Below are 15,979 nucleotides of genomic sequence, written 5' to 3'. Positions count from 1 at the left end.
AACCATCAGATCTTTCCCCATACGGTACCGACACCCGGGATTTGTTTTAGTTTCCACCCCACGGTTGAGCAGCCTGTCGACACGGACTCGTCTCGTCTCGTAAGTGAAGGAGTGGTCACTCGGTTGAGTTACTGGAGGGCTGCACAAGTCTGTGGAGTGGTATCTCAGCCAGGAGACGGTGCCTCAGAGAAGTGAGGGGGAGAAAAATGATTTTTATTTTTAAAACAAAAGACCCAACAAATATATGACCGGATGGCAGTACAAATACTGTTGTACTGGCAATATAGGGTGGGGCGGTGGGGAAGAGAGGGTATCACGACTGCATAGAAACATAGAAGATAGGAGCAGGAGTAGGCCATTCGGCCCCTTGAGCCTGCTCCGCCATTTAATGAGATCATGGCTGATCATCCAAATTCAGTACCCTGTGATGTAATAAAACTCACTACGCACTTGGTTTGAGTATAAAGCAAGGCTTTAATCAACTTGTTTCAGAACATGGAGGTCTAGTTGTACTTCACTAGTTCCTTGTCTTACAAAATGTCCCTAGGCAAGCTGGGCCCACGCCAGAGTATTTATACTCCTTGGACGGCGCCACCAGCTGGCCGTCCAGCGTTATTTCATGAGATGTTTCTTGATGATGATGAGATTTATAACACCCATATCCCTTGATCCCTTTAGCCTTAAGAAATATAGAAACATTGCAACTTTGCCCCATATCTAAATCCTCCATTCGTGCTCAGTTCTGGAGGGGATCTCTCAGACACAAATAACAGACTTGCACTGGCAGCTACTGAAGTTCATTTTTTCTTTTAATATTTTGTGCGAAAAATGTCATCAGCCTTTAAAAGTAATGTTACACAGAATTAGGATTTTTTTTTTTAAATAATAGGTTATATTTAAAAGTGCCAATGATCTTAATGAACGAACTGGGCACCATGCTCTGAAGACCGATTTTAATAAATACTGACAGCCGGATTTCCCCTTTAACCATACCGTAACACACAAGAATATTTTCCTTGTTGGCGTGTCGCTTTAGCGCTTCGTGGGCAGTCCCTGGGAATGGATGTCGAGATGTTAATTTCCACTCGTAGGAAACAGATTTCGATGGTCTGGGGCACGGGATCGTGTCATTGCGGCTGTGCCTCGCCTTGTGTCTGAACGTGGCCCTCCTTCGGGGCTTGCTGTTGTTCCTCCTGTATCCCTTTCAGCAGCTCTTGCAACTTCAGATCCAACACTGGGTCCCGCTTCTCCGCGTCCTGGGCATCCCCACTCACCAAGCTCGACCGCGACATCTGAAAGTCACAAGGTATCGCGGGGAGGGTTAGAGACTGATGGATACCCGGGCCTATTTTGATGAACCAACGAGAATCACAAGAAAGAAACGTATGGTCCAGTCAAATGAAAAGAAGCTCAACGCAAGCAAAGGGAATCTTCCCCACAAAATCATAATGTTATCAGTGCAAGAAGGCACTGTATCCCCTGCCGTGCCCCCCGGTCACGAAAGTTCTCAAGCATACCAGCAGACGCCGCATGTTCCCCCTCCTAGGCCACCCGAGCACCGTGGAAGGGAGGCAGGCAGCCTGGGCTGCGAATGGATACCTGGGAACAAGGCAGTAATGCAATGGGGTGGAGTTGTGTGTGGGGTAATACAACACCACCTTGCATTTATACAGTGCCTTTAACGTGGTAAAACGTCTCAAGGCGCTTCACAGGAGCGTAGTCAAGGCAAAATTTGACACCGAGCCACACAAGGAGATATTTGGGCAGCTGACTAAAAGCTTGGTCAAAGAGGTAGGTTTTAAAGAGCATCTTAAAGGAGGAGAGAGCGGTAGAGAGGTTTAGGGAGGGAATTCCAGAGCTTAGGGCCTAGGCAGCTGAAGGCACGGCCACCAATGGTGGAGCGAAGACAATCAGGGATGCGCAAGAGGCCAGAATGGGAATAGCGCAGAGATCTCGGAGGGTTGTAGGGCTGGAGGAGGTTACAGAGAAAGGGAGGGGCGAGCCACGGAGGGATTGAAAATTGAGGCGTTGTCAGTCCGGCAAGCTAATTCATAATACATATATAATACATATGAACTGGGGATAATATGCAGAACTCTGGCAAGCATACTTCCACTCCTAGCGCAGCAGCAAAGGCCCTACTGCCACGGTAGCTAAGATCAGCTGACTCATCAGAGATTTGCGTCCTTCTGGTCTCTGTGGCTCAGTACCACACTGAGCCATCAGAGGGAGCTAAAGCTGGAATTGCAGCATCAAACCGATGGCACCGTTGATATTTAATTTGACCTTGTTTGCGTCAAGTGTTTGACCTCTGCTCTTACTTGACTGAAAGAGGGAAAGCAGAGCCTAGATAAGCTGCTGGTTGGTGTGTCCCACACGATGAAATGCATTTGCCCCCAAGCCTGGAGAGAGCTATATAATTCCGTCGCAAAGTATAGAATCATTCTTGTTAATTATATATTAGTATTACTGACGTGTCCCATCATTGTACCCTGCTCCAGCGACATCTGAAAGTCACAAGGTATCGCGGGGAGGGTTAGAGACTGATGGATACCCGGGCCTATTTTGATGAGCCAACAAGAATCAGCACAAGTGCACCTCGGAGGGCATCGCTTACACAAGGAAGAAACGTATGGTCCAAACAAACGAAAAGAAGCTCAACGCAAGCAAAGGGAATCTTCCCCACAAAATCATAATGTTGTTATCGGTGTAAGAAGGCACTGTATCCCCTGCCGTGCCCACCGGTCACAAAAGGCCTCAAGCGTATCAGCAGACGCCGCATGTTCCCCCTCCTAGGCCACCCGAGCACCGCGGAAGGGAGACAGGCAGCCTGGGCGACCCTCCCCATGGGCCGAGAATGGATACCTGGGAACAGTAATGCAATGGAGTGGAGTTGTGTGTGGGGTAATACAACACCACCTTGCATTTATATAGCACCATTAATGTAGGGTCTCTGCACTCTTCCAATTTTGGCCACTTGCGCAGCCCCGATTTTCATCGCTCCACCATTGGCAGGCGTGCCTTTGGCGAGAACACACCTGGAGTACTGTGCACAGTTTTGGTCTCTGTACCTGAGGACGGACACACTTGCCTTAGAGGCGGTGCAACGAAGATTCACTAGATTGATCCCTGGGAGGAGAGGGCTGTCCTATGAGGTGAGATTGCATAGATTGGGCCTATACTCGGGAGTTTAGAAGAATGAGAGGTGATCTCATTGAAACATACAAGATTCTGAGAGCGCTTGGCAGGGTAGATGCTGAGAGGACGTTTCCCCTGGCTGGAGAGTCTAGAACTAGAAGGCTTAGTCTCAGGATAGATGTTTAGGACTGAGATGAGGAGAACTTTCTTTACTCAGAGGGTTGTGAATCTTTGGAATTCTCTACCCCAAAGGGCTGTGGACGGTGAATCGTTGAGTATATTCAAGGCTGAGATCGATAGATTTTTGGACTCATGGGGAATCAAGGGATATGGGGATCGGGCGGGAAAGTGGAGTTGAGGACGAAGATCAGCCATGATCTTATTGAATGGCAGAGCAGGCTCGAGGGGCCGTATGGCCGACTCCTGTTCATATTTCTTATGTTCTTCAGCTGCCTGGGCCCTAAGATATGGAATTCCCTCCCTAAACCACTCCACCTCTCTCTCCTCAAGACACACCTTAAAACCTACCTCTTTGGCCAAGCTTTTGATCACCTGTCCTAATATCTCCTGATGTGCCTCAGTGTTAAATTTTGTTTTGCGCCTTGGGGGTATTTTACTATGTTAAAGGCACTACATGAATGCAAGTTATTGATGTTGTTACACGCCTATAGATGAGAAACATAGAAAAGGCGTTTCCATGACAGAACTGCCACAAAAAATTTAGCATGCAGCAATAGTTTAAAAAAAATAATAAACTGTACATAATTATTATTTGAATGGCAACAGATTGGGAGACGGGGAAGTGCAGAGAGACCTGGGTGTTCTTGTGCACCAGTTGCTGAAGGTAAGCATGCAGGTTCAGCAGGTGGTTAAGAAGGCAAGTGGTATGTTGGCCTTCGTAGCAAGAGGGCTCGAGTACAGGAGCAAGGATGTCTTGCTGCAGTTGTACAGGGCCTTGGTGAGACCGCACCTTGAGTATTGTGTGCAGTTTTGGTCGCCTTACCTGAGGAAGGACGTTCTTGCCATGGAAGGAGTGCAGCGAAGATTCACCAGGCTGATACCTGGGATGGCAGGAATGACGTATGAGGAGAGATTGTGTCGATTGGGCTTATACTCACTGGAGTTTAGAAGATTGAGAGGGGATCTCATCAAAACCTATAAAATTCTGTCAGGCCTGGACAGACTAGATGCAGGAAGGATGTTTCTGATGGCCGGGGAGTCCAGAACCAGGGGTCATAGTCTAAGGATAAGGGGTAAGCCATTTAGGACAGAGATGAGGAGGAATTTCTTCACCCAGAGAGTGGTGAACCTGTGGAATTCTCTACCACAGAAGGCAGTTGAGGCCAATTCATTAAATATATTCAAGAAGGAGTTGGATATATTTCTTAAGGCTAAAGGGATCAAGGGATATGGGGAGAAGGCAGGGACAGGGTACTGAGTTTGGATGATCAGCTATGATCTCATTGAATGGTGGAGCAGGCTCGAAGGGCCGAATGGCCTACTCCTGCTCCTATCTTCTATGTTTCTAATGTGATCCAGTGGCAAGAATAAAGTACTTAAAATTAGGACAAGACTTCATACATTAAATGCAAATCTAAAGGAAGAGCTTATTATGGAGGGAGGTTGTATTTCCAAAGCAAAGTGCTTGTTTGTTTTTTTTACCCTCCTTGCCTCCTCTTTTCCTGACTTGGTGTTACCCTACATCACCAACCCTCCATCCTGGCTGAGGGTATGTGGTGGAGGCTCCTGCCAATGCAGCAATCCTGCTGCTGGGTCAGAAGGCTGCATGCCACATCAGAACTCAAGCATATAATCTAAGAAAGAAGAAAGGGTTTGCATTTATGTAGCACCTTTCACGATCTCGGGGCGTCTCAAAGTGCTTTTGCAGCCAATGAAGTACATTTTTGAAGTGTAGTCGTTGTGGTAATATAGGAAATGCGGCAATCAATCTGCACACAGCAAGCTCCCACAAAACAGCAATGAGACAAATGACCAAATCATCTGTTTTAGGTGTTGATTGAGGGATAAATATTGGCCAGGACCCCGGGGAGAACGGCCCTGTTCTTCCTCCAATAGTGCCGTGGAATCTTTTACGCCAGAGGGCAGACGGGGCCTCAGTTTAATGTCTCAACTGAAGGCGGCACCTCTGACAGTGCAGCACTCCCTCAGTCCTGCACTGGGAGGGTCGGCCTGGATTATGGGCTCAAGTCTCTGGAGAGGGGCTTGAACCCATGACCTTCTGAATCTAGGGCAGGCTGACATTCCAGTGCCGTACCAGTGGAGATGTAACTATTACTGGTGGAGCATTGCAGTGTCTGGACACATGTCCTATTTAACCTCACCACAACAGGGCTCAGTTGAAGCTGATCAAGATGACTGGGTGCCTCTTCCTCTCCTTTCCTCCCCCCTCCCCACCACACCCAAGGTCGGTCAGTCCCAGGCTGGTCCAGCTGCAGACTGACTGGGTTATACTTACTCCTGCTACGCCCCTCCTTCGTAAAATGACTCCCTCAGCCAGGAGTGCCCTGCCGGTTGCCTCGAACAACTTCTCTACATCGTTTTCGCCTTGTGCCTCCAGATCTTGGTACTTTTCCACAAATCTAGAAACAACAGGTCGGACAATGTGTGAGCTCCCTTCCTCAGTCAGGAATCCAAATGACCAAGAGACAACCGTGCCTGCTGGCCCGAGGTGTCGACTGTATTATTTTTAGACCAGGGCCGGCAGAAAACCTTTTAGGTGCCAAGATTGAAATACCGCTTGTGGAAAAACATTATTTTTAAATTAACAAAAAGTCGTCAAGATTAATAACCTAAAATTTTCCAAAATTGCCACTTGGGGCCGAGTTATTTATGTTGCTCCATTCAATTAATTCGATAATTTTTTTTTAATTTTGCAAAAAAAAAACTTTGAATGATCAAATCCAGGGACCAACTGCAGTCAAGGGGGTAAATTGTATCTAGTCCTCCGCCTATGGCAAACTTGGGGCAGAGGATGAGAGCAGCGTGAGCGCAACACAGAGGCAAGGTCCTGTCCCCGTGGCAAAGCCTCCACTTCAGATCACCCTGCTGCAGCACAACCGAGATTGACAACCAAATTTCCCTGCAAGCTGCGCTTTGTTCTGCGCGGCCTGTTTCTTTTAAAACGCGGTCCCTTTAAATGTCTGCACATGCCCTGCATTTACAATGCAAAAGCCAGTGAGTGGCCTGCCCAGGCCGCACGCACGCGCACCTTAGTGGGAACACTGCTGACAACTCAAATCCATATCCCACCGCTTCAGTATGTTGCTTCACCCCCTTGTTTAAGCTAATAATTCCTTCTACGTGTTTGCTACACTTCTATTTTATATCGAGAAATCAGGGTGAGGAGCCAAGTCTCTCGAGTACACCAGAGCGGTGCTTTCCCCTGCTGGTGCCAGTTTTATACTTTCCATTTACACTGCTCCACACTCGCTCAGGTTTCTTGTTGGGTGCCAGTCTCCATGGGCCAGCTGGGTCCTCCTGTGTAACATAAGAGGGCGTGAGGCCAGCTCCCGGTGTTTAGCACACGCGTTGCGAGGCACTTGATTCGTGCCTTTGTGGATCTATAATGGCGATTGTGTGTGGGCCGGATTGTTGATACGGATTGTTGATACTGAGGAGGGCAGTCAACAGCGGGGAGCTGGGCGTCTGCTTGGTCGCAATTCTTTTAGTGTAAAAGTGCCTTAAGAGTCACACAAATGGAGCTGTTTGCCAAGACCAGAGGACAGCCTATTAGGTTATTTACTGGGTACTGTGAGCTGCGACAGTGCAGCTATTTTTATTGGTTGGGGGGGGGGGGGGGCTGGGGGGGGGGGGGGCGGGTGGGGGGAATCCTAAACAAGGGTTTTCCTTACCTTTGGCATGTGGAGACAAAATTTGACCGTGTGAGGTCAAATGCTCTTGGCCCATTTCCATAGATCTCGTAGAATTGCCTGCAATTAAAAGGAGCCACAGAATTAAACACGTTTGAGCCACATCACCAGCACACACATGGATTTACATTCTAACGAGCTGCTCCAGACGAGTCCCAGTTCCCACAGATAACTTTGTGCACAGTGAGGTGCTGGTTATTTTGAGGAGTTATTGTAGATTTTCTCCCTTCTACTCTGTTTAGGTCTCCCTACATCGCAGCCTGACTTGCCTAGGATTTGGAAATAATGGAGTGTGTGTGTGTGTCTGGGAGGGGTGGGTGGAATTAATATTCAGAGAGGTGGAACACAGATCTGGACCTGTATCCAATCACTATGATCTTAGCCCTCCTGTAGGGGGAGATTTTAAGTGAAAGCCTGGAATAGTGCCCATACCAAGGGAGGTTGGGGAGATTTTTGTTTTGTTTAAGCACAGACCAACTGATTAAAATTACCAAAGGAAACGGTTATCTGACTGTTTGGTCAAGGAGTAGAGTGTGATGACCAACAATATATGGGGACCGTAGCATAGTGGTTATGTTACTGGACTACTAATCCAGAAGCCTGGACTAATGATCCAGAGAGACGCGAGTTCAAATCCCACCACGGCAGCTGAGGAATTTAAACTCAGTTAATTAAATTAATCTGGAATTTTAAAAAACTACTAACAGTAATGGTGACCATGAAACTACCAGATTGTCGTAAAAACCCATCTGGTTCACTAATGTCCTTTAGGGAAGGAAATCTGCCATCCTTATCCAGTCTGTCCTATATGTGACGCCAGACACCACAGCAATGTGGTTGACTCTTAACGTGGCCTAGCAAGTCACTCAGTTGTATTCAAGGGTAATTAGAGATGGGCAATAAATGCTGGCATTGCCGGCGACGTGAATGAATAAAAAAGATGTTTAGGAACAGGAAAGATATAAAAAGCGCATCACTTTTTTGATAGATCAGCCCCTCCCTGCCTTCTCACCACATCCCTCAATCCTTTCTCCATCCAGCAATACATTCAATTACCCCGAATCTACTCTGCTGGCTTTTCCTGGTCATTTATTCCACCATTCTATTATCCTTTGGGTGAAAACATTCCACGTGATTTTCCCCTACTGCCCCTAACTTTCTCAATCTAACTTCTGTCCCCTGGAATTATAACCGTTTCCCAGAGTGGGCAATTTGCCAGGATCAACATTGTCAATGCCCTGCATAATCCTGGAACCTTCAATTACAACACACTGAGGTCTCCACTTTTTCCAAAGTAACTAAGTCCAGCTTCCGTAATCTTTCCTCATAGTTAAAATTCCTGACAACCGGAGTCAGGCACAATCAGTAGGCGGGCAGAACAGAGATGGATCAAATGAATACAGACACATGCAAGTACTGCACGTGGTTTCTTTCCATTTGTATACCACAAAGATGGTGCACTGAAGAAAGAACTTGCATTGATATAGTGCCCATCACATTGACGGCCCAAAGCACTTTACAACCACTTATAAATCACTTATGTAGACAAATCTCGTAGCCAAATTTGCATACAGCAAGGTCCCATAAACAGCATGAAGGATAAATGACAGGTTAATCTGTTTCAGGTGTTGGGCGAGGGCGGAATACCAGCAGATCGCCCCTGTTCTTCGGCAGCACGGTGGCATAGTGGTTAGCACTGTTGCCTCACAGCGCCAGGGACCCGGGTTCAAATCCGGCCTCGGGTGACTGTTTGTGTGGAGTTTGCACATTCTCCCCGTGTTTGCGTGGGTTTCCTCCGGGTGCTCCGGTTTCCTCCCACAGTCCAAAGATGTGCGGGTTAGGTTGATTGGCCATGATAAAAAAACTGGCCCTTAGTGTTAGGGGGGATTAAATACGTGGGGTTACGGGGATAGGGCTTGTGTGGGATGGCTGTCGGTGTAGGTACCGGGTGCTAGGGTTTGGATGATCAGCCATGATCTCGTTGAATGGCGGAGCAGGCTCGAAGGGCCGAATGGCCTACTCCTGCTCCTATCTTCTATGTTTCTATGTTTACTGTGATGGGAACTTTTACGTCCATCTGAACAGGCAGACAGGGCTTCAGTTTAACGTCGCAATGGAAAGACGGCACTTCTGACAATAGAGGTTCCTCGGTACCGCACTGAAGGGTCAGCCTCGATTATGTGCTCATCTCCTCGAGTGGGGCTGCAACCCACAACATTCCGACCCAGAGGTGAAAGAGCTACCAACTGATCCAAGCCGACACTTTACTAGAAATAGCTTAAGATAAAGTTGAGACAGATCCGAGCGGAATTGCAGATTCGGCATTCAACACGTCAAATCACTGCAGGACAGCAATAAGTGCAGCCAATAGAACGCTGAATCCTATTGTTAAAATCAGTAGAGTATAAGCCAAAGAATATCAAGTTCAAACCATACATTGCCCCAGTCAGACAGCACCTCAAGTACTGTACTATATTCAATTGTGATCACCAAAGGAAACATTAACCCACGGAGGCAGTGCAGAGTGGAGCCATAAGGTTTAAGCCGAGTGTCAAAAGACTGAATTATGAGGAAGGACTGGAGACACTGAGGCTCTTTAGAGGAGAGGACCTAATAGATCCCACCTAGGTAGGTATAGCTCAGGTAAACCCAGATGCTACTTCAAGTGAAGTCACTGGGGAAAGAGCCCTGGAGGATTTCAGGAAGAACCAAGAATGATCATTGCTTAGAATTGTCTTCGGATTGGTGAAAGTAATTTTTTTTTAGATTTACTCACGATCCAACGAGATGATGTGAGCTTTTTCTTCTGCATGGTTGAGGTAAGTTGGGCTTCCCTTTATCTGTAATTCTCATGTGATCTCGGTTGCTTGCCTCAGGGAGAAAGCACTGAATGAGACAGATCTGGAAGATCATAACCACTGCTCCCATTTTATCGGACAGCAGGTGCTGGTAATGGTTCTACTGTTGCCATTTACACCTCCTCTAGACCCATCTTTTGTTTCTTTACTTGTCCCATTACCACCCCCTTTTGCCTCGCACCATCATCCCTTTTGTCAGTTAATCTCTCCAGCCTTCCACCCTGTCACAGACATAAGAACATAAGAAGTAGGAGCAGGAGTAGGCCATACGGCCCCTCGGGCCTGCTCCGCCATTCAATAGGATCATGGCTGATCCGAATCTAGACTCACGTCCACTTCCCTGCCCTCTCCCCGTAACCCCTAATTCCCTTATCTGCTAGGAAACTGTATCTCCATTTTAAATTTATTTAATGTTGCAGCTTCCGCAGCTCTCTGGGGTAGCAAATTCCATAGATTTACTATCCCCTGAGTGAAGAAGTTTCTCCTCATCTCAGTTTGGAAAGGGCAGCCCCTTATTCTAAGATTATGCCCCCTAGTTCTAGTCTCACCCATCAGTGGAAACATCCTCACCGCATCCACCCGATCAAGCCCCCTCACAATCTTATATGTTTCGATAAGATCGCCTCTCATTCTTCTGAACTCCAATGAGTAGAGTCCCAACCTATCAATCTTTCCTCATACATCAACCCCCTCATCTCCGGAATCAACCGAGTGAACCTTCTCTGAACTGCCTCGAGAGCAAGTATATCTTTTCTTAAATATGGAAACCAAAACTGTACGCAGTATTCCAGGTGTGGCCTCACCAATACCCTGTATAACTGCAGCAAGACTTCCCCGTTTTTATACTCCATCCCCCTCGCAATAAAAGCCAAGATTCCATTGGCCTTCCTCATCACCTACTGCACCTGCATACTAACTTTTTGTGTTTCATGCACCAGGACCCCCAGATCCCTTTGTACTGTAGCACTTTGTAGTTTCTCTCCATTTAGATAATAACTTGCTCTTTGATTTTTTCTGCCAAAGTGCATAACCTCACTTTCCAACATTATATTGCATCTGCCAAATCTCTGCCCACTCACTTAGCCTGTCTATGTCCTTTTGCAGGTTTTTTATGTCCTCCTCACTCACTGCTTTCCCTCCCATCTTTGTATCGTCGGCAAACTTGGATATGTTGCACTCGGTCCCTTCCTCCAAATCGTTAATATAGATTGTAAAGAGTTGGGGTCCCAGCACTGACCCCTGCGGAACACCACTAGTTACTGATTGCCAGCCCGAGAATGAACCATTTATCCCAACTCTTTGTTTTCTGTTAGATAGCCAATCTTCCACCCATGCCAGTATATTACCCCCAATCCCGTGATTTCTTATCTTGATCAGTAATCTTTTGTGTGGAACCTTGTCAAATGCCTTTTGGAAGTCCAAATACACTACATCCACTGGTTCCCCTTTATCCACCCTGTATGTTACATCCTCAAAGAATTCGAGCAAATTTGTCAAACATGACTTCCCCTTCATAGAACCATGCTGACTCTGTCCTATTAAATGATGTTTATCCAAATACTCTGTTACGGTTTCCTTAATAATGGACTCCAACATTTTGCCAACCACAGATGTTAGGCTAACTGCTCTATAGTTTCCAGCTTTTTGTCTACTTCCCTTCTTAAATAAGGGTGTTACATTAGCAGTTTTCCAATCTGCCGGGACCTTTCCTGAGTCCAGGGAGTTCTGGAAAATAATCACCAATGCATCCACAATCCCTACCGCCACATCTCTCAAGACCCTAGGATGTAGGCCATCAGGTCCGGGGGATTTATCCGCCTTAAGTCCCATTATTTTACTGAGTACCATCTCCTTAGTGCCTTCCCTTTTGGTTCTTTCCACCCCCTCTGCCACCCCCCCCTCCTTTTCCCTGCCTCGGCACTTGCTTAAAAACTGTTATATTCCCTAACTTTTTTCAGTTCTGACGAAAGGTCACTGACCTGATACGTTAACTCTGCACCTCTCCCCACAGATGTTGCCTGACCTGTTGAGTGTTTCCAGCATTTTCAGTTTTTACATCTGGAAATATTGTTGGCTCTAAAAATGCAAGCAGAACTTACGCTCGGATTGTGTCCTCCTGGTAGAAAATCTCCTGAACCGGGTCTTGCAGGTTTCCAAATCTTTCCTTTGGTTTCTGGTAGACTGGCTCACGCTTTGGCGGGAAAGCAGCATAAACGTCGTACCAGGAAGGTTTCTCGGACTCCTTCATGACACCAGAGCGCAACAAATCTCGGACCCTGCATTTTAAACAACAGCGTTAGCGGGCTTTTTGTCTTTGTCTACCGTGACAAACCTAGTTCTAACCCATAGTCTGAATTCTTAACGACTTGCGTCTTTAACCCAACAGAGCCCGGGGATCTGAATAACAGTTGCTGTCCCAGGTAGAGGGCAGTCAGCCAGGAGCGCAATACAGAGCAGCCACGATCTAACTGCATGGCGAAACAGGCTCGAGGAGCTGAATGGCCTACTCCTGTTCCTAATCTCAGGATAATTCTGAGATAGTGCAGACGCAATCAAGTACCTTAAGAGGCAAATGGAGCCAAACTTGCTGGGGTTTTAGGGCTGTTTTAGCCCCCATCCCCCAAAGCCCCCAAACCCATTACCATCTCCTTTTGCCTTGCACCATCTCTTAATGTCATTTAATTTCTCCTGCCTTCCATCCTATCACAGACCTTCCCTTTTGTTCTTTCCTCCCCTTCCCCCCACTTGCTTAAAAACCTGTCACATCTCCAGCTTTTTCCAGTTCTGGCGAAGGGTCATCGACCTGAAACGTTAACTCTGTTTCTCTCTCCACGGATGTTGCCTGGCCTGCTGAGTATTTCCAGCATTTTCTGTTTTTATTACCCCCAAAGCTTTGCGTTGGCACAAACAGTGCAGTAAATACGGAGCAGGTCTGAAAGAGAGGCAGGTTAACACTTCAGGTGTACCACTTTTGAAATTCTCCACCCAAGATATTTTAAATGCCCTTGGGAAGCGAGCAACATTGGCCAGGTTGCATTTACTGACCACTTGTCGCTTGCTGGGCCATTTCAGAGCACTTGGTGTCAGGCCAGAGTCAGGTTCCCTTCGCTGGTTGACATCAATGAACCAGTTGGCTATTTGCGGCGATCCAGCAGCTTTCGTGGTCACTTTTGCTGGAGCCAGCCCACAAATGAGCAGATTTAGTAAATTCAGTATCACAGTCTGCCACGCAGAGGGGTCCCTAGTCCTACCATACCCCTCCCAGGTGCTGACTGACCTGCTGTTGGTTTCCAACAACATCTGCTTTTATTTCACAGATTTCCAGTTTATTATTAACCCATTAATTTATTCTGCCTGATGTAAAATACATTAGGGGACTAAAAAGTGCCTGTGTGTCAAACACTTAGAAAGACTTGCATTTATATGGCACCTTTCACCACCTCAGGATGTCCCAAAGTGCTTTACAACCAATGAAGTACTTTCGGCGTGTAGTCACTGTTGTAATGTAGGAAACGCAGCAGCCAACTTGCGCACAGCAAGATCCCACAAATAGCGATGTGATAATGACCAGATAATCTGATGTTGATTGCGGGATAAATAGGACACTGGGGAGAACTCCGCTGCTCTTCTTCGAAATAGTGGCCGTGGGATCTTTTACCTCCACCTGAGAGAGCAGACGGGGCCTCGGTTTAATGTCCCATCTGAAAGACGGCACCTCCGACAGTGCAGCACTCCCTCAGCACTGCCCTGGGAGTGTCAGCCTGGATTTTTGTGCTCCAGTCTCTGGAGTGGGGCTTGAACCCGTGACCGTCTGACTCAGAGGCGAGGGTGCTACCCACACACTTGGTCACTGTGTCTGTTGGAAGGGCTGGCATCCAGCTTATTGAGTTTAAAGCTTTAGTGAATTAAACCATCCCATTGCCATCATTACCCTGGCAACCGTCGACCCCTGACCCAAGCGGCCCCAAAGAGCTGACAATTCACCGCACCAACCCCCCGCCCCCCGGACCTGCTGAAGATGGAACCGAATTTCTCCAGCCTGCTGCCCGCCATCGTCGCAGAATGTCCGCCGGCACCAGGAGCCGCAGCCGCAGTCGGAGCCGGGCCCGGGGTAATGGCCGCCCGCCGCTGTCCTCGCCGCCCACTCCTCCAGCCTCACCAATCGAACCCCGGCCAGGCGCGATCCATCCACCACGCGCACATCGATCAGCGAGCAAGCGCCAGACAGGAGACAATGCTGATTGGAGCCTGACACTGACTGCACCAGAGTCTACACTTAGACAGAGTCATGGATATTAGATACTCTATATATATATATATATATATATATAATATATTTCCCTAGCTATATATTCTATATATATAATGTATTGCCCTGTCTATATATTATATTATATAAAAGATTGCCCTATCTATATTATGTCTATATATATTGCCCCATCTATGTATTATATAAATATAATGTATTGCCCTGTCTCTATTATATATATTATAATATATAGCCCTGTCTATATATATAATATATTTCCCGATCTATATGTTCTATATATATAATGTATTGTCCTGTCTATATAATATAATATAAAATATTGCCCTATCTATATTTGTATATATGTATACATATTGCCCCATCTATATATTATATAATATATTGCCGTCTATATTATATATATTATAATATATAGCCCTGTCTATATATATATAATATATTTCCCTATCTATATATTCTATATATATAATGTATTGCCCTATATATTATAGGGAATGGTAGCGTAGTGGTAATGTCACTGGGCTAGTAATCCAATAAGGACCTAGATTAATAATCAAGAGATGTGAGTTCAAATTCCACCATGGCATCTAGGGAATTTAAATTCAGTTAATTAAATAATTCTGGAATAATTACTAGTATCAGTAATGGTGACCATGTAATTATCAGAACCCATCTGGTTCACTAGTGTCCTTACCTGGTCTGGCCTGTATGTGACTCCAGACCCACAGCAATGTGGTTGACTCTGAAATGGCCTAGCAAGCCACTCAGTTGTAACTAACCGCTACAAAAAACAATTTTAAAAAAATGAAATCGGCACCAGCTACGGACACGGCAACAGCACACCCAGCCCTGTCGACTCAGCAAAGTCCTCCTCACCAACATCTGGGGACTTGTGCCAACAGCCTGACATAGTCAAACTCACAGAATCATACCTATCAGCCAACGTCCCAAACTCCTCCATCACCATCCCTGGGTATGTCCTGTCCCACCGGCAGGACAGACCCACCAGTCGGGAAGGAGTGGCCCTGGGAATCCTCAACATTGACTCTGGACCCCATGAAGTCTCATGGCTTCAGGCCAGGAAACCTCCTGCTGATTACCACCTACCGCCCTCCCTCAGCTGATGAATCAGTACTCTGCCATGTTGAACACCACATGGAGCAAGGGCACAGAATGTACTCTGGGTGGGGGACTTCAATGTCCATCACCAAGCGTGGCTCAGTAGTACCACTACTGGCCGAGACCTGAAGGACACAACTGCCCATCTGGGCCTGTGACAGGTGGTGCGAGAACCAACACGAGGGAAAAACCTATTTTCCCTCATCCTTACCAATCTACCTGTCGCAGATGCATCTGTCCATGACAGTATTGGTAGCAGTGACCACCGCACGGTCATTGCGGAGACAAAGTCCTGTTTTCACTGTGAGGACACCCTCCATCGTGTTGTGTGGCACCTACCACTGTGCTAAATGGGATAGACTCAGAACAGATCTAGCAGCTCAAAACTGGGCATCCATGAGGCGCAGCAGCAGAATTGTATTCCACCACAATCTGTAACCTCATGGCCCGGCATATCCCTCACTCTACCATTACCATCAAGCCTGGTTCAATAAGGAGTGTAGAAGAGTATGCCAGGAGCAGCACCAGGAGTACCTAAAAATGAGGTGGCAACCTGGGGAAGCTGCAACACAGGACTACATGCATGCTAAAAAGCGGAAGCAGCATGTTATAGACAGGGCTAAGCGATCCCACAATCAATGGATCAGATCAAAGCTCTGCAGTCCTGCCACATCAGTCGTGAATGGTGGTGGACCATTAAACAA

The 15,979-nt window shown here is 46.9% G+C and overlaps 1 protein-coding gene across 2 annotated transcripts; it reads right to left on the bottom strand.

The window, feature by feature from the left end:
• Nucleotides 1–791: 791 nt before the first annotated feature.
• Nucleotides 792–14,126, bottom strand: mrps23 (mitochondrial ribosomal protein S23). Of its 2 annotated transcripts, none has more exons than XM_085964791.1 (5): nt 14,046–14,126; nt 11,986–12,162; nt 7,011–7,088; nt 5,615–5,738; nt 792–1,292 (listed from the first exon to the last, which is right to left on the bottom strand). In XM_085964791.1, the coding sequence occupies exons 1-5, from the start codon at nt 14,087–14,089 to the stop codon at nt 1,128–1,130; spliced, it is 588 nt and encodes a 195-aa protein (XP_085820917.1). In that variant the 5' UTR covers nt 14,090–14,126; the 3' UTR covers nt 792–1,127. The 2 variants fall into 2 exon arrangements, with proteins under 2 accessions (XP_085820917.1, XP_085820916.1); XM_085964790.1 differs by lacking the exon at nt 14,046–14,126 and adding an exon at nt 13,896–14,002.
• Nucleotides 14,127–15,979: the final 1,853 nt, after the last annotated feature.

This window comes from Somniosus microcephalus, chromosome 22 (assembly GCF_052327205.1).
Source record: "Somniosus microcephalus isolate GS21.2 chromosome 22, FLI_Smic_1.0, whole genome shotgun sequence".
NCBI classification, from domain to species: Eukaryota; Metazoa; Chordata; class Chondrichthyes; order Squaliformes; family Somniosidae; genus Somniosus; species Somniosus microcephalus.
This window is presented reverse-complemented; position numbering and strand designations above follow the sequence as displayed.